The 23,618-nt window shown below is 50.0% G+C and overlaps 1 protein-coding gene across 1 annotated transcript in view; it reads left to right on the top strand.

Moving 5' to 3' along the window:
- The first annotated feature begins 2,234 nt into the window (after positions 1–2,234).
- The window catches only part of EML1 (EMAP like 1), a 191,281-nt gene continuing 169,897 nt past the window's right edge, over positions 2,235–23,618 (top strand). The window contains exon 1 of the mRNA XM_088475399.1: positions 2,235–2,343. Coding sequence (XP_088331525.1) covers positions 2,316–2,343 — 28 coding nt within the window. The 5' untranslated portion in view covers positions 2,235–2,315. The remainder of the gene's footprint in view (positions 2,344–23,618) is intronic.

The following is a 23,618-nucleotide window of genomic DNA, read 5'->3' as shown; positions in this document are numbered from 1 at the left end:
ACGTCTACCCACGGCTTCCCAAGCCACAACAAGTAGCTTCCACGCTACCATCCGTCTGCAAGCCCATCTACTAGTAACCCGACCAGCTCAGTCAGCCTTCCTGCCGGTCCCAGTCCGGTTCCTCCAAGTCCACTCACCTCACGGCTCATTAGCTGCACCAAGTAGCTTCCGTGCTACCATCCACCTGCAAGCTCATCTACTGGTACTCCGACCAGCTCAGTCAGCCTACCTGCCCGTCCCAGTCCGGTCCCTCCAAGTTCCTTCTGGTCTCATTCGAACGTCTCCAGTTTCCAGTTCCAGTCACTCATCACCAAAGGCAGTTCTCACTGCTACCCACTTCTTATAATAAAAGAGCTATTCATGTCAACCATGGTTCCAGTCCAGCCGGCCTCCAGTGATTCCAGTTCATCACCTGATACAGGTTACTCACTAGTACCAACTGTGACAGATCGCAGCTGCGATTCGTATGCAACTGCGAAAATAGGCTAATGCATGCAAAAGCTCAGCCAATATAAGTACGCATAGGCAAACGCAGGGGGGTGCATGTTTTTAAGATCCCCTCATTGTCACAAATTAAATAATTAGCACCACCTGTTGATCTTTTAAAATATGTGAGACAGTAATAAATACACTTAACATGCACTGTTAGGGGTGCACTGATATAGACCATCTGTAGGGTCAATTATTAATACTGTATAATACACTATACAGTGCATAAGGAGAGCTATCTGTACATATATATCCACGGCAGTGCTAGGTTATTTTTCTGCGGACCAAAGATTTGAACTTGCTCAAATGATCTGGAATGGTGGCCTTCATCTAAAATAAAAACATTCAGCTCAGGCAGGATGACCTACTGCTACATCTAATGGCTTACTGTGATCGCTGGTCCTGTATATGTCAGAATTATTACATACACTACACTACACTTTGTATGACGTATATTATAGCTGGATAAGTGCTGATTATACCCTCTTCATGGACTGGCCACACTTGCTTTAAAATCAAGCATTTGGAAACCCCCCTCTAGAAATCCTGCATTTGCCCCTGAGATGCCCACTGCTGTCTTCTTATATATGTACGACGTCGCTTTTCTGTGTAAATATCGCTAACATCGACGCACATCGAGTGGCCATCTTGTCCTTTCGGCAGATCTGACCAGCCGCAGACTCGGCTGCTCTCCTCGCACACTGAGTGCGCTCATGCTGCGTAGGAGATTGCAAGGGCTAATTTATGCGCACCCATGTAACAGCGTTTAAACGCTAAGACACGCCTGCGTTTTTCTGACCACCCCCGTTACCACCCCCAAAAGCTGTCATTTACACCACCTGTCATTCACTTTGCGATGCAATTCCTCCTATCTGCACCTGTAATCGCAATGCGAATGCTGCACAGGCGCAGTGCGGATTATACACCTGCGCGATGGCAAACGACCGCTCGATCTGCGTGCGTAAATGCCATTGCCTTTATCTTTGAATCAGGCCCATTATCCGGCTGTTTGCCTATTTCCCAACTTCTTTACCTCAGGAAGAGGGACCTTTGTGCACGGCGCAGCTGTGTGCCCGAAAGTAGGGGGGTGTGTCCTCTTGGTTAGGGGGCATGACCTCACAGTTAGGGGGAGTGGCTTCTCAGGGAATGCCGCACCTGTGAGTCACAGCAGGGGGCCTCATTTCTGTGAAAATCACACGTATCAAGTTCATCCTTTACAGAGATATAGATGAATCTGGGGGGGGGGGGGGATTGAAATGAATGAGCTGTAACGTGTACACACAGACACAAATATAAAGCACTTATATTCTAAATCCCCCCCCCTTTACAAACCCTGCGTTTGCCCCTGTACATGACTAATACACTCCCAACCCCCCATCAGCTCCTCTATGTGTAACCTAGCTATATATGACCACTCATTTTTTTTTTTACAATGAGGAAATAATAATGACACAAAATACACTTGTAGGTTCATGCAATGTTTGCGTATTAGTGCATAGAGATACGGGGACCTCTGTCCTGTGGATGCAGTCACACCAATAGATGTTTGGGGTGAGTCTCAAACTGCCCCAATATAAATATTCCAATTATGCTCTGAGTGACTTATGGGAACTGGAAAGTCCAGAGGGAGGGGGGTGAAATGATATCCTCCAATCACTGGGCTCTTCTGGCTCCGGGATTCATCCTTATCTTCCTGTCTTTTTTTCTTTTCTCTTTTTTTTCTCCTTGTCAGAACCTCAGCTGTTTGTCAGACACAGAAAGTGCAGCCTTACACCCTGAGGCTTTGGGTTTAGTTCCCCTGCTTTCCTGCAGCCTCTACTCCTGGGATGTCGGACAGTGAAGGGCTCGCTCTGGGTAAGTCAGATTTATTTTTACCTACACTGGCCGGACACTCTCACATTTCACTGTCCTGCTGTAACTATATTAGAAGCACTGGCGGCTATCTGCCAAGCAGAGGCCTGAAACCAGTGGTGCAATGAGATGGCAGGGGGTTAGTTCCCAGTTCCCACGAATAATTATTCACAGTTACAGCTATCATTTAAGAATTGCAGGTAGTTGCAGAATATGGCGGGGCCATTCCTTGCTTGCCTTGTCTGTAAGTGGGAAATGCTCTGTAAAATATACCAATATGTGCTTTGTCAGAGGTATCTGAAAAACAGAGCAATGCTCTGCAGATCTCCAGAGGGGATGTTAAAGTGCACCTGGTACATATTTACTACAGTAAGTTTAGGCTGGGTACACACTAGCACGATTTCAGACCATTTCGATGTTTCTGGGCAAGTCGGGCGACAAATCGGGCATATTGTGCAGTGTGTACGCCCATTTGCGCGCTCCAGCGAGTCGAATGCGATATTGTGGGATGGGCCTGCTGCACGGCCAATCACGCTATATCGCATGCGGTGAAGTGCATATTATTGAAGGACGTAACGGCCACATCGTTCCAGCCAGTCAATTCACTATTAATCGGTCTTCCTACATTTTATTGGATCCTATAGGGGGAGGTCCTGGTGGGGGTCCGTGGGGTGTCCTGCAATTAATGGCATCACCGTGGCCACGCAGACTGCTGTGTAATATTGTGATTCCCTGCATTGCGCAGTTTGTGGGGCCACAATGACATAATTAAATGTGTTGCCTATATGTACTTAGCGCCGCGCCAAGGGGGAAAAAATAAACATTTACTGCTTCTGCGCCAAACCATTGACGATTGTTGACAAAAAAAAAATCGCTGGTTGCCAACAATTGACGGTCGATGGCCATCTCTAATCCACCTTTTGAGTGCTAGCCTGGTAGGCAACTTATGATAAATCAAATGGATAATGTAATATGGGAGAAAAACGAAACAAGACCTAATTCAGAGTTAGGAGGAAATACAGAAAGGCCGGGCCGTAACTAGGGTGTGCTCCTATGCTCCTGGCACGCACCCTGCAGTCTGTACATCCGCTACTGATGCTTAGGGCAGTGCCGTACTTCCCGGAGCTTGTGGCTCCACCCTCTTGACATAACATCATGACGTCACATGTTCAGGGGTCGGGAGTGGCACAGAGCTCAATGTCGCCCTGCTCTGGCATTAAGAAATGGTGCAGCCCAGGAGCAATTTGCTCCTGGATTAAACAATGTTGCAATGTAAAGGATGCACATGTATTTATTTTGTTTGCTTGTAAGGAAAATACTGTAAAATACTGGACAACTTTGATTTTACACTGACATTTAGAATTAAGCTAGTACGGCACACCGCTCCCCAACTATGGTCCAAATTCTCAATCGGACACGCGGCCAGGGCCGGCCCGCCCATTACGCCGACTACGCAGGTGTGTAGAGCGCCAGCCGGCAGAGGGCGCCGGGAATAGCCGCCGGGAACGCGGAGCGGCCACAGACACTTGAGCAGAGAGAACTCTCCTGCTCCGCCGCCAGTGTCTCCGGACCCTATGTGTGCGTAGTACAGTAATTAAGGCTCAGTAGAAGGCTTCACAAGCCCTCTCTGCTCCGTTCAGAACTCCTCCTCTGCACTGTGTGAGGTCGCGGCGTGTGACGTCACACAAGCGCCACCACACCACCGCGGCCAACTTTACCTGCATCCAGGGCTGTCCTGCGTGCTGTCTTCAGGGGACAACCTGCTGGCTGCTGCTGCTAATCGTGGATGGGCGGGGTGCCGTGTCCTGCAGCCGGTCTCAGTGCAGGGCCTCTATAAAAAGGTATGTGTCCACTGTCACTGACTGACCGTATGTGTGCACTGTCACTGAGGTGGTGTTTTATGTTGGATGGGGGTTTATTAATGTTATTTGAGGGGTGTGCTGTATATTATGTGGGGTGGGGGGGTTAATGTTACTTGAGGGTTGTGCTGTGTATTATATTGGGTGGTGGGTATTTTAAAGTGATCTGAGGGGTGGTGTTTTTTATTATGTGATGTGGTGGGTATATTAATGTGATCTGAGGAGTGGTGTTTTCTATTATGTGATGTGGTGGTGTATTGTTATTACAGGAGTGTGCTGTGTATTATATGGGGTGAGGGTGTGTTATGTTGGGTGGTGGTTTATTAATGTTATTTGAGGGGTGTGCTGTGTATTATGTGGGTGGGGATGTATCATGTGGGATGGGGGTTATTAATATTATTTGAGAGGTGTTGGGTGTATTATTATATGGGGTGGGGGTGCATTATGTTTCCCACTAGACCATACTCCTTTATTTTTTTTCTGGGCGTGAGCATTCGGCCCGTGTATTGGTACCCCTTGGGGCGCTTACATTTTTTTTTTGCTTACCTAAAAAATTTGTCTTGGGCCGGCCCTGCACGCGGCTGGGTCTTTTGCTGCAGTTGTGTCTGCGTCTTTAGGCCAATGCCGTTCCGTGGTGTAAATCCTTGCACCCGAGTGTTCAAGCACATAGACACCCAGCGTCTGGGAGGGGGCAAGCCGATTGGCTCTGGGGGGGGGAAAGTGCAGCAATGTGGGCGGCGTGGCAGTGTGGCAGAGCAAATGCACCATTCTGGCCCCGCCCCCATTACACAATGCCACGTGGCCACCATGACACGTTTCACACAACCTGGTTTGCCGACTTCACTCGGGAAGACGGTGACTGCGTACAGGTGGTGACTTGCCCGCTCTTCCAGACGTCTCAGAGCACCACCCTATATTTCAAGAGTCTCCAGGATGTTCCGGGAGAGTAGGCCAATGTGGCCTCTCTGTCGGCAGCTGCCGCGTCTGTGTGTTTGCTCTTTTGATGGGGTTGAGTGTATGACTTTTATACTAACACCGGTACAAAGCCCTTGCCTGGTGCCCATCCATGTGTCTGAGCGTGCAAGGACTGAGACGCCCGCTGTCGGCCACCGCAGACATGCAAATACTGCCTGGGGAGCCTTTAGACCCCACCATCGAAACTTGTACCAGCCCTAATGGCAGATGCAGATTATCATCTAATTATCATCTAATTATGGTCTCCGATCTGAGCGGTTCTGCATCTGTGACCACACCCACCATCACCGACACGCTAACGACACTCCCATAGGACACAACATCTCCGTGTATCTTTTCAGACACCCCCTGTTACCTAACAGCCAGCGTACACGAACGCCCCTCACATTTCTACTCATTCATAGGCGGACACTAAGCAGCGTTCACCCAGGCCTACAGTACAGCTGCGATTTCTGTCAACATGCCTCTGTCAATATGCCTGCCGACTGGAGCCACCCCCCCTCCTGTCACCGCCCAGGAACACCTATAGGAACTGGATGGGTCTCCATGCAGTTCCGATCTGTGCCTGACTGCAGTAACCATTGATAAGGTATGCAGTCGGGAAGCCGGCGGACCTAATCCCGACAGCTGGCTTCCCGACTGTCATATCCTGGCAAGTGTCTAATGATAGGCATCAAAATCCAGACGCCTGTCATTAGACATACGCCGGGAGCCCGACGCCCGGCATCCCGATCGAAGGGACGCTGGGTGCCAGTGGCGTAACTAGGGCAGGGCGAGCGGGGTTCGTGCCCTGGGCGCCGTTGGACCGGCGGCGCGGGGGGGGCGCCGCCGACCACGGTACCGGCCCGCCCGCCCTAGATAGCCAGAGTAGCGCCGACCGCAAGGAGTGCGGTCAGCGCTACACATTTGCACAGGACCGGCGCTAGGTCCTGTGCTGCACGCCTGAGCCCGTTCCCTCCCCCTGAATGCTTGCCCAATAGCACCAGGAGGCGGGCTCAGGCTGTGCATAACACACACATCGCCGCCAGCGCTGGCGGCGATGCGTGTGTTAAACAGCAGCCAATGAGAGTCAGATAGACTCTCATTGACTGCTGCAGCACCCACTGCAAGAGCCGGACTTCCGTCCGGCTCCTGCAGTGGGTAATGGGACTGACGTCATGACGTCATGACGTCAGTCCCATAATGCTGAGCGCGCCAGCCCAGGCGGGCTGGAGGGCGGGAGCGGCATCGCGATCGCGGACAGGAGCAGCGTGGAATCAGGTAAGTATATTTTTATATATATTTATTTATTTTTAAACCTTACCTATCTGCACAACGGGGGAGGGGTTGGCTACTACTGGGGGGGACATCTACTGGGGGTGCCATTGGGAGGACCTCTACTGGGGGGGGTACTCTACTGGGGACTACTACTTGGGGGGGGGGACTACCACTGGGGGCATTCTAAAAGGGGCACTGCACTCGGGGGACCACTAATGGGGGCAATAATAGGAAGGGCCACTACAGGGACCACTGGATAGGGGGGGGTCACTACTGGGAGCCTGCATCAGGGGGACCACTACTGGGGGCACGGCATGGGAGGGGGGGACACTACTGCTGGGGGCACTATATAAGGGGCTTACTGCTAGGGGCACTGCGGGGACCACTACAGGGGGCACTAGATAGGGTGGACCACTACAGGGTGCCTGCATAAGGAGACTACTACTGGGAAAACTGCATGGGGGGGACTACAGTTGGGGGCACTATATAAAAGGGCACTGTATAAGGGGATACCGCTACTGGGCGCACTGCATTGTGGGGACTGCTACTGGGGGCACTGCATAAGGGGGAACACTACGTGGGGCACTGCATTTGGGGGGGCCACTACTGGGGGTACTGAGTAAGGGGAACTAATTGGGGGCTGTATAAGAGGGACCACTACTGGGGATACTGTATAATGGGCACTACTATGGGCCTGCATGAGAGGGACCACAACTGCATACTGGGGGTACTACTGGGGTTAAGGTGCATATGGATAGGAATGTTCAGTTTGAAAATAAAGGGGTGTGTCATGTTGACACCACCCATTTTTAAGTGATCACGCCCATTTTTTGGCGCGCTCATGGCAGTGGGGAGGGGGGGGCTCCATTTTCAAATTTGCCCTGGGCTCCAAATACCCTAGTTACGCCACTGCTGCGTGCCGAGTGCAGATAGCTGGGGGGGTTAGGTTTAGGGTTCCTGGGGGGGACTTAGGGTTAGGCACCCCCCGGGAGGTTAGGTTTAGGCGGTGGGGAAGGGGGGGTTAGGTTTAGGCACTTAGAGGGGGGTTAGGGTTAGGCACTGGGGGGGGTTAGGGTTAGGTAACCCTAAGGGAGGGTTAAGTGGTAGAAATAGGTTAGTATATACTTACCTTGGACGATTGGGATTTCCTCCTCTGCCGGGATGCCGCTGTCGGGATTCCAACCGCTGGGCACGGGTCCGGTGGTAAATCATACCGATTCCATTGGGAAGTATGCACAGTGCGTTTCGGACTCTTAAGTAAAACAGTGAGCGCTTGCCTCAGTGTTTTACTTATGAGTCCGAGGCACAACTTACTTGGATTCTGCGGGTCCGTGAGAAGGGTGTGGGACCTAATGACACGATTCGCATAATTTGGCCCGGTCCCCTATTTATATATGCGCAAACTGATGCATGTTGCTGTGAGTGGGTGGGGCCTAATTATGCAAATCACCCAGCCCCATCACCAGCCCCATCACTCCCACCTGCTTCACCTTTCCAGGCTTCTCCCGGAGAAAAAAACATCAAGGTCGGTAAGTATGCCCTGAGCATACACAGGCCCTCATTCAGAGCCGCTCGCTATTTGCGGTCGTTCGTTTTCTAAAAAGGGGTGGCTATTCAAATGAACCGTTCGCACTTTGCGGTCTGTTCACGCCTCTAAGTCTGAACGAGCGAGCAAAACATGCGAACGTAAATTTGAAAAATACGCCCCCTGCCAGCTCGCATCTATTTATTAGATTAATCGAGTACATCGTCCAGCGTATGAACTGCTCACTATTCTTGTGGTTGGTTTTTTCAACCACTATTTTGCGAGCAGTTCTGAGTTAAAAAAAACCAAGTGACGTGGTCAATGACGCTGCTGGATTTTGACCTTTAAGCACGCCTGCGATCGGATTTCCACTCCCCGTTTTCAAGCACCTTCCCCTGTTACCACCCACATACGCCTCATTCTGTCACTGAAATTAGCAGGCATTCGCTATTTGGCGAACACATGAATTTCGACCGCACTGACTGGTTCGCGCTTGCGTATAACGATCCGTATGCATGCGCAGTTCGGCAAACATCGCTCAGAGCGAACGAGCTGCCACTTACGAGTGGCTCTGAATCAGGCCCACAGACCAGTTTGCCCAAGTGAGAACCCTGTGCCTGTAAAAACATGTACACTGGTAGAGTTTAATTCTAAATCTAATGTGCATAGGTTGCACTAAACAGCAGATTCCTAATGCAGCTCTCCAAATTAGAATCCTCATTATAATAAAGAAAAACATAATTTAATAGATTTTAGATGGAGTTCAGTATTAAACAACACTAATGTCTAATTTACCTATTATTACCACAAATCAAATCTCCCAACCAATTTAGACCAGACTGTCCTGATTTTTCACTGTCCCGCCATTTAGGGCACCTTTATTCCCGAACGTGGGGAGACATGTCCCTTTCACGGCTTCCCTAAATGCTCGGTATTGAAGGTGTGTTATTAGGAGAGGGGGCAGACCAGAGCAGTAACTACAGTAGACTTTTTGGTGCCCTCTGCCAAAGAGAGCATTGGCGCCACCACCCCCCCCACACATTTTTTAAATAGGGACATAGGATGGCGCACCTAAAAAAGTGCCATGGCCTCATGGGGAAGGGCCAGGGAAGAGATAGGAGGGGCCAGGAGATGCTGGGGATAAATAGGGACATAATATAGTGCACCTGAGAGAGGGCCATGGCCTCATGGGGAAGGGCCAGGGAAGAGATAGAGGAGGCCAGGAGATGCTGGGGATAAATAGGGACAAAATATAGTACACCTGAGAGAGGGCCATGGCCTCATGGGGAAGGGCCAGGGAAGAGATAGAGGAGGCCAGGAGATGCTGGGGATAAATAGGGACATAATATAGTGCACCTGAGAGAGGGCCATGGCCTCATGGGGAAGGGCCAGGGAAGAGATAGAGGAGGCCAGGAGATGCCAGGGATAAATAGGGACATAATATAGTGCACCTGAGAGAGGGCCATGGCCTCATGGGGAAGGGCCAGGGAAGAGATAGAGGAGGCCAGGAGATGCTGGGGATAAATAGGGACATAATATAGTACACCTGAGAGAGGGCCATGGCCTCATGGGGAAGGGCCAGGGAAGAGATAGAGGAGGCCAGGAGATGCTGGGGATAAATAGGGACATAATATAGTGCACCTGAGAGAGGGCCATGGCCTCATGGGGAAGGGCCAGGGAAGAGATAGATGAGGCCAGGAGATGCTAGGGATAAATAGGGACATAATATAGTGCACCTGAGAGAGGGCCATGGCCTCATGGGGAAGGGCCAGGGAAGAGATAAGGGAGGCCAGGAGATGGTGGGGATAAACAGTGACATAATATAGTGCACCTAAGAGAGGGCCATGGCCTTATATGGAAGGGCCAGGGAAGAGATAGGGGAGGCCAGGAGATGCTGGGGATAAATAGGGACATAATATAGTGCACCTGAGAGAAGACCATGGCCTCATGGGGAAGGGCCATTGAAGAGATAGGGGAGGCCAGGAGATGCTGGGGATAAATAGGGACATAATATAGTGCACCTGAGAGAGGGCCATGGCCTCATGGGGAAGGGCCAGGGAAGAGATAGGGGAGGCCAGGAGATGCTGGGGATAAATAGGGACATAATATAGTGCACCTGAGAGAGGGCCATGGCCTCATGGGGAAGGGCCAGGGATTTGATAGGGGAGGCCATGAGATGCTGGGGATAAATAGGGACATAATATAGTGCACCTAAGAGAGGGCCATGGCCTCATGGGGAAGGGCCAGGGAAGAGATAGGGGAGGCCAGGAGATGCTGGGGATAAATAGGGACATAATATAGTGCACCTGATAAAGGGCCATGGCTTCATGGGGAAGGGCCAGGGAAGAGATATGGGAGGCCAGGAGATGCTGGGGATAAATATGGACATAATATAGTGCACCTGAGAGAGGGCCATGGCCTCATGGGGAAGGGCCGGGGAAGAGATAGGGGAGGCCAGGAGATGCTGGGGATAAATAGGGACATAATATAGTGCACCTGAGAGAGGGCCATGGCCTCATGGGGAAGGGCCAGGGAAGAGATAGGGAAGACCAGGAGATGCTGGGGATAAATAGGGACATAATATAGTGCACCTGAGAGAGGGCCATGACCTCATGGGGAAGGGCCAGGGAAGAGATAGGGGAGGCCAGGAGATGGTGGGAATAAACAGTGACATAATATAGTGCACCTGAGAGAGGGCTATGGCCTCATGGGGAAGGGCCAGGGAAGAGATAGGGGAGGCCAGGAGATGCTGGAGATAAATAGGGACATAATATAGTGCACCTGAGAGAGGGCCATAGCCTCATGGGGAAGGGTCAGGGAAGAGATAGGGGAGGCCAGGAGATGCTGGGGATAAATAGGGACATAATATAGTGCACCTGAGAGAGGGCCATGGCCTCCAGGGGAAGGGCCAGGGAAGAGATAGGGGATACTAGGAGATGCTGTAGATAAATAGGGACATAATATAGTGCACCTGAGAGAGAGCCATGGCCTCATGGGGAAGGGCCAGGGAAGAGGAGGCCAGGAGGTGCTGGGGATAAATAGGGACATAATATAGTGCACCTGAGAGAGGGCCATGGTCTCATGGGGAAGGGCCAGGGAAGAGATAGGGGAGGCCAGGAGATGCTGGGGATAAATAGGGACATAATATAGTGCACCTGATAAAGGGCCATGGCTTCATGGGGAAGGGCCAGGGAAGAGATAGGGGAGGCCAGGAGATGCTGGGGATAAATAGGGACATAATATAGTGCACCTGAGAGAGGGCCATGACCTCATGGGGAAGGGCCAGGGAAGAGATAGGGGAGGCCAGGAGATGCTGGGGATAAATAGGGACATAATATAGTGCACCTGAGAGAGGGCCATGACCTCATGGGGAAGGGCCAGGGAAGAGATAGGGGAGGCCAGGAGATGCTGGGGATAAATAGGGACATAATATAGTGCACCTGAGAGAGGGCCATGGCCTCATGGGGAATGGCCAGGGAAGAGATAGGGGAGGCCAGGAGATGCTGGGGATAAATAGGGACATAATATAGTGCACCTGAGAGAGGGCCATAGCCTCATGGGGAAGGGCCAGGGAAGAGATAGGGGAGGCCATGAGATGCTGGGGATAAAAGAAGAGGAAGCTACAAGTGAGACTGATAATAAACAGGAAAATTGACAGGCCCAAACAGCGCCCCCTGCCCTGCGGTGCCCTGTGCCATGACACAGGTCACACTACCCTAGTTACGGCCCTGGGGCAGACCAACATATTTGGAATGTTGATCCCACCCCAATTATGCATGATCACGCCCCCTTCTTGTGTGTCTGTCATGCACGTTGTCCACGTGTCACGTTGTTAGGTGGGATGTATAAATATGATTGACAGACAGACTCTGAGAGGAGATAAATGGAATACATGGAGGAGAAAACAAGAATGACAGTCTACTGATCAATTGAATGAGTAAGCAAGGGCGTAAGGAAGTGTGTGTGACAGGTGCAGCCGCCAGGGAACCCTGCAGACCGCAGAGGCACTTTCTTTAGATGCAATCAGCGCCCAGCTACCTGGTTGCTCCCTTCTGATGTCATGGTGTCACATGCTCTGGAGGCAGTAGGTCAGGTACATGGTGTCGATTTTTCGAGTAGTCCCCCGTACCCCTGGCAGAGTGGGCGGATATATCGCACAACGTGAGCAGGATGTACAGAGGATATCGGGAATCAGTGGGTCGTATGGAGGCGGCGGGTCTAAAAGACGCAATTTGTGACATTCTATTTTCTTTATGGACTCACGATTCACAGCCGTTACGGTGTTTAATGACGTGAACAGCCCCTCCCGTCCTCTTATTGGTCAGCTGCAGCTCCTCTCCAGACTTCTCCCGGAGAGGAGAAACTGGCAAGTACGATATATATCTAAATATTTTGATCAGGCAAATACAGAGTATACAGTGTATGTAACAGAAATAATAAAAGATATAGGTGGCGTTTCTGAGTTGGGCACAGAGTTAGGGTATGCACTGCGCATACACCCCAAAGGTTACCACCAGGGGACGCAAATGGAAACTGTATGGAATCCATATGGCTAAGGCGAATGGGTGGGGGCATGTAGCTGTCAGTGACTGCTTCTACAGACGTGGTTCCACCAGCAGCAATAGACAGGTGCAATGTCCGATAGTGCAGCCGATAGTCTGCCGATAGTGCGTCTGTGTAAGCACATCGGATTTGCGACGCTGTCGGTGAGCGTCTCAAAAGGACTAGCATGATCCACAGCATTAACAAAAAGCGGTAGTAATGGCTGTGACAAAAGTTACACCCGCTATTGCAGCTGCGTGCACCACTGAGTCACCCCCAAAATGTGCTGATCTCTTGGAGAAATGCCGGCAGCATCAGAACAGTTAATGGGCAAAGCAAGGCATACAAGGCTGTGTAATAATACTCTGCGTTTTGCTGTCTGTCCATTAGTGCCGATTACTGGCATTCCTGCAAAGAGGTAAAAAAGCGGAGCCATGAATAATTTAGCGATTTTTCCCTCTATGCGCTGTTCTGGCCTTGTCTGTTGATACTGCACAGATTGTTGTCCGCATATTACATTTCCTTCTCATCAATGATGGATGGAAAGGGCCCTGCTTGCCCGTAACAGAAAACACAGCCTCCCATGCTCTGTCCTGGGAAACAAGGGTGGAGGCCCCGTGTTACAGAGTGGAAAGCAATGCACAGAGGTCAACGTGGGGAAATGACAAACACCTATAAATCAAAGGACTTGTTAGAGAAAGATGTGAGAAAAGGGAATCTGCAGTGCAGTATGTGAGATCAGCCAGCCGGGGGCTTCAGTAACAACAAAAGGCCCGTTATAATGGCCAAATAGCAGGTGGGCCTGTTAGTTTTTGGAATCCCTGGAGCTAGCAGCCCTGTGGCTGGGCCCATAATCCGTCTCTGAATACCTGGGTGTGTTTGTGCAATAAAACGTATAGTCTGCCTAGCGCATTAAAACAGAGCACACCCACACTCCAGTTTGCAGGACTAAGTATCTTTCCGAATGCTCTGCAGGTTCTAGATGATAACAGCAGTGGACGGAATTGCAGAGCCGCGCACAGGTGGCTTTGCAATATCGACCTGCTAAAGTTCAAATGCTGCAGGAGGCGTCTGAAGTGAAGAGGCTCCTCCTGTCAGCATCTGCGATCCCAGCGCTGCGACCCTCAGTCTCCATGTTGTGTGGTATCGGCCAGCTGAGTAAGCCTCGGCTTATGGAGGGTCTTAATTCATATAATCTTAAAAAGTCTGAAAATACGGGGTGATATTGATTTATCCTCATTTATGTACAGAGAGTTAGTGGAATACAGTAGAACTCCATCCTGTCCTTCACACCCCACATACAGGGGGTCATTCAGACACGGCCGTTAGCGCCGATGCGCTCGGACCGGGTTGATGGCCCCCCACAGAGCATGCGCACGCCGGCGCCGGCGTGCGCATGCGTGAGACCCGCAACGACCGACAGAGCCGTTTGTAGCGGGTCTCGATCCAAAGGGGACGAGCTGTCGATGTTGATTGACAGCTCGCCCCGTTTGGAAGGCGGGCCAGGGGGGTGGCAGCCCAAACGGGAGCGTTCCCATGGGAACGCCTACCGTTTGAGGGCGGCCCCACTGACATTACTAGTGATGTCAGTGGAGAGCTTCCGGCTCAGACAGAGCCGAAAGCTCTCCGGGGCTTACGACAAGGGAGACCCTACCCTAGGGTCTCGTCGTAAGCCCCGATGGTCTTGACCATCGCGACCATCACCTTAGGCGGTCGTAAGGCTCTGGGTGTTAACCCACAGCCTTACCACCGCAAAGGAGGACGTCTTGAAAATTCAAGAGGTCCTCCCCTCCTTCAGACCGACCGCACGCTTTGTGCGACCGGCTCTGAATGAGGTCCACAATCTCTGGCTCAATCCTGTCGGTTCCAGCTATGCAACATCGCTCGCATTAGGCCTTTGCTGTCTCGGAATGCTACCAAACTGATTATTCATTCACTAATCATTTCTCGGCTTGACTACTGCAACCTTCTCCTTACTGGCCTCCCACGTTGCCATCTTGCTCCCCTCCAGTCTGTTCTCAATGCGGCAGCTAGACTTATCCTCCTCTCCCCCGCCGTTCCACTTCTGCTGCTCCCCTCTGCCAAAACCTGCACTGGCTCCCATTCCCCTACAGAATCCTCTTCAAACTCCTCACCTTCACATACAAAGCCCTCTCTAACTCTACTGCTCCCTACATCTCCAACCTCCTCTCCTTACACCCACGCTCCTGCCCTCTCTAACTCTACCGCTCCCTACATCTCCAACCTCATCTCCTTACACACTCCCTCCCGCTCACTCCGGTCTGCCAATGACTGTTACCTCTCCTCCACCCTGGTTACTTCATCTCATGCTCGTATCCAAGATTTTCCTGCGCAGCCCCCCTCCACTGAATGTTCTCCCTCGCTCGATCAGGCTCTCCCCGCCCTTGCAGAGCTTCAAACGTGCACTGAAAACCCACCTGTTCATCAAAGCATACCCTTCTCCCACATAACCATGTTACCAGGTCTCTGTCCCTCCATTCTCAGCCATCTCTACCTCGCCTACTTCCTGCACTGAGGTCCCCCTCTATACGCTCATGCCTCATGTCATCTGTCTGTCTCCCATCTCCCCTAGATTGTAAGCTCCTAGGAGTAGGGTCCTCCTCCCCACGGTCTCACAGCCTTCTTCTCTAGCACTTCTATGACAGCCTTCACCTTCAGAGCTGTACTGTGTATGGAGAATTGTGTTGCTAATTGTTACTTGTGTTCTGTTTATATTTTGGTCACTGTATTGAAATGTAATGTTCTGTGTACCCTTTACTGTATGTACGGCGCTGCGGATCACTTGTGGCACCCTATAAATAAAATGTAATAATAATAATAATAATAATAATAACTGCCTGTAGAATGATGTCACCCTTGTAAATTTGAATGTTTTTGTTGCCTTGATAACAATCTGCCCAGAAATCCAGCCTCCAGTGTAATGTGACCTGGCCGAGGCCCACGTCCCCATCGTGTCCTAAATTGTGAAAGTGTTTTTACCCCCTAAAATTCTGAGAACTATGTGGTTCTATTAACGTATCCGTCCTGCCCTTTAATTTTGCTCCTCATTTGTTTATATGGCTGACAGGCTCTGTATTGTATACATTCAATATATCATTGCAGAAAAACAATTATCAATGGAGCTTCCAGGAGTTGTATCCAGGGCGCGTAGCATCTTCTGACGTTCCTACTGGATCCTGACCATCCAGCAGACAACACTGACCCCTGTAGGTTGAAACTGTTAGGCCTAAAGGTATCTTTCTGTTCACCAATTCCTACTGCCATCCTGTGTACCAGCATTTTCCTCAATGCCCTCCCGCCCCCCAGCTTTTTCCTTACATGCCCCACTGACCACAGTTTTCCTCACATGTAACATGCCCCCTGCCTACCAGTATTTCCACTCATATCCTTCCCAACAGTACCCACATTACCCCTTCTGCTTACCTGATTCTCCACTATGGCTGCACAGGAACCCCCAGCATGCTGTGATTACACCAGAGACAGCAGAAGGGACGTCCTATTCAGCCTCAGAGCAAGAGCTGTCCCAGCCTGGCCACATGATCTTGTAGCTGTAGGGGACAGGGAGAGAGGTGAGGAGGCACTTGGTGATAACCCCAGGCACCACACATATACAGAGAGGTCACATATACAGACACACAGGGGCACAGAAAAGGGGGGCGGGGACGGCTACTAATTACCCAGGTCTAAGATTTTTGGAGGAGCACAGAGGGGGCCAGGATCCGTGCCACCCCCTCCCTCTCTCCATTGCTGTATGCTGGGCTGCAGTGGGACCAGGGAGTCTGCTGTCACTAAGCAACAGCGGCTAGGGCCGGATTAAAGGGAGGATGACAGGGGCGGTCGCCCCGGGGCCCCCACACACAGGAGGGCCCGCACATACAGGCCTCGCAACGGAGGGTCTAGGGACACAGATATACCTCTGCTTGCGCTGCTGCATGATCAGCAGGACGCAGGCAGGTACCGGTATGTGGACAGTTCGGGGAGCCGCTGTAACCTTATTGCACCGGTCACTTCAATAAAGTTTATTTTGTTTAATTGGGGCAGCGCGCTTGATGTCATAATCTCACGCAGCGCTACACCCGGCCTCTGAAAGACAGAGCAGGCAGCGGTGGAGCCGTGGGGAGCAGCAGTAAAACATAGAAGGTAAGTGTGAGGGCTGGGTGCTGGGGAGACACTGTAGTTGGAAAACATTGAGCAGTTTGGGAATCAGAGGTCTATGAAGGGGTCACAATGGGGGCACTGGGGAGACACTGTAGTTGGGAAACATTGGGCATTTTGGGAATCACAGGTCTATGAGGGGGTCACCATGGGGGCACTGTGCACTGGGGAGACACTGTAGTTGGGAAACATTGGGCATTTTGGGAATCAGAGGTCTATGAGGGGGCCACCATGGGGGCACTATGCACTGGGGAGACACTATAGTTGGGAAACACTGGGCAGTTTGGGAATCAGAGGTCTATGAGGGGGCCACCATGGGTGCACTGGGGAGACACTGTAGTTGGGAAACATTGGGCAGTTTGGGAATCGGGTCTCTATGGGGCCACCATGGGTGCACTATGCACTGGGGAGACACTGTAGTTGGGAAACATTGGGCATTTTGGGAATCAGAGGTCTATGAGGGGGCCACCATGTGGGCACTGTGCACTGGGGAGACACTGTAGTTGGGAAACATCGGGCAGTTTGGGAAGCAGGGGTCTCTATGGAGCCACCATGAGGGCACTGTGGCCATATTGGAGGAGGAAAAGGTAGGGGCCAATTTATTGGAGGGGGCCCCACAACTTAGCTACCTCAGGGCCCCACAAGCCTTGATCCGGCCCTAGCAGCAGCAGTCTCCTCTCCTCTGCCAGTGGGAGGGTGCGATCACATACTAACAGGCAGGGATACATAAGATACATAAATATCACTGTCAGGGTTACATATAAATATATATATACATTTATACAGGCAGGGTTACATATAGAGACATATACATATACACAGGTTGGGTTACATATAGAGACATATACATATAGACAGGCAGGGATACATATAGAGACACAGGGGCCTATTCATCAACACTAAAATAACGTTTTTACAGGACATTTACTTTAATTACCGTTATTTTAGTATTCATGAAGACACTTTACACAGGAAATGTCACTGATATCTCCTCGTTAAGTCCTCCTGCATTAATTTCCACACTCCCCATACATTAGTACATTAGTATGGGGATGTAGAAATTAGACTATTCATCAAAATTCCGAAAATTATGTATTTTCGGAATTTGATGGTGTTGCTTTACGCCACGCTGAGGTGACGTATAGCGGGTGATACTTACCTGCTGTCGGCTGGGCAGGTCCTCCTCCACTCCCTCCGCGCTCCCTGGTCCCTCCTCCGGCCGCGGTGGCTGCTCTGACACTGTTCTCCTGGAAGAACACAGTAAAGTTTAGAAAAAAAAAACATTTTACTGTGTTCTGCCGGGAGAGCACAGGGCCTGATTCAGACCCGCTCACAAGCGCTATGCACTCGCAAGCGGGTCGATTGTTAGGCAGTGCTCACGCGCGGCACGCGAGCCCCGGAGCGAGCGAGAAATCACTCGCTCCGGCGCTCGCATCCAAAAGTGGCTGCTGTCAATGTTGATCGACAGCTCGCCCCATTTGGTAGGCGGGTCGGCGGGGGTGGCTTGCCAAATGGAGGCGTTCCCGAAGGAACGCCTGCCATTTGGGGGCGGCCCCACTAACATCACGAGTGATGTCAGTGGTGAGCTTCCGGCTCTATTAGAGCCAGAAGCTCATTGGGGCTTCTGGGAATGAGACCCTACCACAAGGGTCTTGTCGCAAGCGCGATGGTCGCGACCATCACCTGGCCGCTCGCAAAAGCTGTGGGTGGTCACCCACAGCTATGCGAGCGGCCAGGAGGCTGGATTTAAAAAAACATGCGGCCGCCCTGATTCAGAGCGAGCGCACGCTTTTTGCGTGCGGCTCTGAATCAGGCCCACAGTATCAGCAAAGCAGACGGAGCCTGAGGTGGGGGATAGGGAGGTGAGCGGAAGGAGGGTTGAGGGGCACACACAATCACCGCAGCTGTAGGCAGTGCTACGCATGCGCTGCTTTTACAGATGTAACGGCGTATGCGCAGCACAGATTACAGCTGCGGTAAGGTAGGTGTAGGCAGGGAAAAGTATATATTTCCCGAAAAGCTGTCATCGCAAAAATGACAGCTTTTTGGAATAGATACTGATGGAGAAGAGGAATGATGAATTCCTCCGGTAATTAGGTAGGACTCCATGCCAGTTCTAAACCTAATTACCTCCAGAGAATTTTAAGTAATGATGAATAGGCCCCGCATATACAGGCAGGGATACATGTAGAGACACACAGATATACACAGGCAGAGTTACATATAGAGACACAGAGGCAGGGTTACACTCTGTATATAGACATACACAGGCAAGGTCACACATAGACACACACAAATATATATATATACATATATATACATACATACAGGCAGGATCACACACATATATACAGATGTGTCCTCACACATCTTTGCTACAGTAGCGCCAAACAGTAGCGCCCTCTAGGCACGCCAGGTCCCTTGAGACTCTGCTAGCGCAGGGCGTCTTTTTTCACCGAAAACTTGTCTAAAGCTGGGCACACACTAGACAATAAAGTGGACGATTCGACGATTTTATACTGCTCATCCAATCACATGATATTGCACGCGGTGCGGTGCATATTAATGAAGGACGGAATGAGTGATCGCTCCGTCGTTCATTAAATCTTTATGTTTGTACAAGCTATCTTGCATGGTCTAGGGCAAAGGGTAATCGCCCCGACTATTGGCAAGATTTCCGGGTGTCACATATCACATTACTCAGCGCAGTCTCCCATATACAGACTCAGGAGCACACAGATATACAGGTGTCACATATCACATTACTCAGCGCAGTCTCCCATATACAGACTCAGGAGCACACAGATATACAGGTGTCACATATCCCATTACTCAGCGCAGTCTCCCATATACAGACTCAGGAGCACACAGATATACAGGTGTCACATATCCCATTACTCAGCGCAGTCTCCCATATACAGACTCAGGAGCACACAGATATACAGGTGTCACATATCACATTACTCAGCGCAGTCTCCCATATACAGACTCAAGAGCACACAGATATACAGGTGTCACATATCCCATTACTCAGCGCAGTCTCCCATATACAGACTCAGGAGCACACAGATATACAGGTGTCACATATCACATTACTCAGCGCAGTCTCCTATATACAGACTCAGGAGCACACAGATATACAGATGTCACATATCACATCACTCAGCGCAGTCTCCCATATACAGACTCAGGAGCACACAGATATACAGGGGTCACATATCACATTACTCAGCACAGTCTCCCATATACAGACTCAGGAGCACACAGATATACAGGTGTCACATATCACATTACTCAGCGCAGTCTCCCATATACAGACTCAGGAGCACACAGATATACAGGTGTCACATATCACATTACTCAGCGCAGTCTTCTATATACAGACTCAGGAGCACACAGACATACAGGTGTCACATATCACATTACTCAGCACAGTCTTCTATATACAGACTCAGGAGCACACAGATATACAGGTGTCACATATCACATTACTCAGCACAGTCTTCTATATACAGACTCAGGAGCACACAGATATACAGGTGTCACATATCACATTACTCAGCGCAGTCTTCTATATACAGACTCAGGAGCACACAGATATACAGGTGTCACATATCCCATTACTCAGCGCAGTCTCCCATATACAGACTCAGGTGCACACAGATATACAGGTGTCACATATCCCATTACTCAGCGCAGTCTCCCATATACAGACTCAGGTGCACACAGATATACAGATGTCACATATCACATCACTCAGCGCAGTCTCCCATATACAGACTCAGGAGCACACAGATATACAGGGGTCACATATCACATCACTCAGCGCAGTCTCCCATATACAGACTCAGGAGCACACAGATATACAGGTGTCACATATCACATTACTCAGCGCAGTCTCCCATATACAGACTCAGGAACACACAGATATACAGGTGTCACATATCCCATTACTCAGCGCAGTCTCCCATATACAGACTCAGGAGCACACAGATATACAGGGGTCACATATCACATTACTCAGCGCAGTCTCCCATATACAGACTCAGGAGCACACAGATATACAGGTGTCACATATCACATTACTCAGCACAGTCTTCTATATACAGACTCAGGAGCACACAGATATACAGGGGTCACATATCACATTACTCAGCGCAGTCTCCCATATACAGACTCAGGAGCACACAGATATACAGGTGTCACATATCACATTACTCAGCGCAGTCTCCCATATACAGACTCAGGAGCACACAGATATACAGGTGTCACATATCCCATTACTCAGCGCAATCTCCCATATACAGACTCAGGTGCACACAGATATACAGATGTCACATATCACATCACTCAGCGCAGTCTCCCATATACAGACTCAGGAGCACACAGATATACAGGGGTCACATATCACATTACTCAGCGCAGTCTCCCATATACAGACTCAGGAGCACACAGATATACAGGGGTCACATATCACATTACTCAGCGCAGTCTCCCATATACAGACTCAGGAGCACACAGATATACAGGTGTCACATATCACATTACTCAGCACAGTCTTCTATATACAGACTCAGGAGCACACAGATATACAGGTGTCACATATCACATTACTCAGCGCAGTCTTCTATATACAGACTCAGGAGCACACAGATATACAGGTGTCACATATCACATTACTCAGCGCAGTCTCCCATATACAGACTCAGGAGCACACAGATATACAGGTGTCACATATCCCATTACTCAGCGCAGTCTCCCATATACAGACTCAGGTGCACACAGATATACAGATGTCACATATCACATCACTCAGCGCAGTCTCCCATATACAGACTCAGGAGCACACAGATATACAGGGGTCACATATCACATCACTCAGCACAGTCTCCCATATACAGACTCAGGAGCACACAGACATACAGGTGTCACATATCACATTACTCAGCGCAGTCTCCCATATACAGACTCAGGAGCACACAGATATACAAGTGTCACATATCACATTACTCAGCGCAGTCGCCCATATACAGACTCAGGAGCACACAGATATACAGGTGTCACATATCACATTACTCAGCGCAGTCTCCCATATACAGACTCAGGAGCACACAGATATACAGGTGTCACATATCACATTACTCAGCGCAGTCTCCCATATACAGACTCAGGAGCACACAGATATACAGGTGTCACATATCACATTACTCAGCGCAGTCTCCCATATACAGACTCAGGAGCACACAGATATACAGGTGTCACATATCCCATTACTCAGCGCAATCTCCCATATACAGACTCAGGTGCACACAGATATACAGATGTCACATATCACATCACTCAGCGCAGTCTCCCATATACAGACTCAGGAGCACACAGATATACAGGTATCACATCACTCAGTGCAGTCTCCCATATACAGACTCAGGAGCACACAGATATACAGGTGTCACATATACCATTACTCAGCGCAATCTCCCATATACAGACTCAGGTGCACACAGATATACAGATGTCACATATCACATCACTCAGCGCAGTCTCCCATATGCAGACTCAGGAGCACACAGATATACAGGTATCACATCACTCAGCGCAGTCTCCCATATACAGACTCAGGAGCACACAGATATACAGGGGTCACATATCACATTACTCAGCACAGTCTCCCATATACAGACTCAGGAGCACACAGATATACAGGTGTCACATATCACATTACTCAGCGCAGTCTCCCATATACAGACTCAGGAGCACACAGATATACAGGTGTCACATATCACATTACTCAGCACAGTCTTCTATATACAGACTCAGGAGCACACAGACATACAGGTGTCACATATCACATTACTCAGCACAGTCTTCTATATACAGACTCAGGAGCACACAGATATACAGGTGTCACATATCACATTACTCAGCACAGTCTTCTATATACAGACTCAGGAGCACACAGACATACAGGTGTCACATATCACATTACTCAGCACAGTCTTCTATATACAGACTCAGGAGCACACAGATATACAGGTGTCACATATCACATTACTCAGCACAGTCTTCTATATACAGACTCAGGAGCACACAGATATACAGGTGTCACATATCACATTACTCAGCGCAGTCTTCTATATACAGACTCAGGAGCACACAGATATACAGGTGTCACATATCACATTACTCAGCGCAGTCTCCCATATACAGACTCAGGAGCACACAGATATACAGGTGTCACATATCCCATTACTCAGCGCAGTCTCCCATATACAGAATCAGGTGCACACAGATATACAGATGTCACATATCACATCACTCAGCGCAGTCTCCCATATACAGACTCAGGAGCACACAGATAAACAGGTGTCACATATCACATTACTCAGCGCAGTCTCCCATATACAGACTCAGGAGCACACAGATATACAGGTGTCACATATCCCATTACTCAGCGCAGTCTCCCATATACAGACTCAGGAGCACACAGATATACAGGTGTCACATATCACATTACTCAGCGCAGTCTCCCATATACAGACTCAAGAGCACACAGATATACAGGTGTCACATATCCCATTACTCAGCGCAGTCTCCCATATACAGACTCAGGAGCACACAGACATACAGGTATCACATCACTCAGCGCAGTCTCCCATATACAGACTCAGGAGCACACAGATATACAGGTGTCACATATCCCATTACTCAGCACAGTCTCCCATATACAGACTCAGGAGCACACAGATATACAGGTGTCACATATCACATTACTCAGCGCAGTCTCCCATATACAGACTCAGGAACACACAGATATACAGGTGTCACATATCACATTACTCAGCGCAGTCTCCCATATAAAGACTCAGGAGCACACAGATATACAGGGGTCACATATCACAGTACTCAGCGCAGTCTCCCATATACAGACTCAGGAGCACACAGAT

The sequence above is a fragment of the Taudactylus pleione genome, unplaced genomic scaffold (genome assembly GCF_031769625.1).
Source record: "Taudactylus pleione unplaced genomic scaffold, aTauple2 ptg000171l, whole genome shotgun sequence".
NCBI lineage: Eukaryota > Metazoa > Chordata > Amphibia > Anura > Myobatrachidae > Taudactylus > Taudactylus pleione.
Note: the sequence above shows the minus strand (reverse complement) of the source record. Positions and strands in the feature narration are given on the sequence as shown.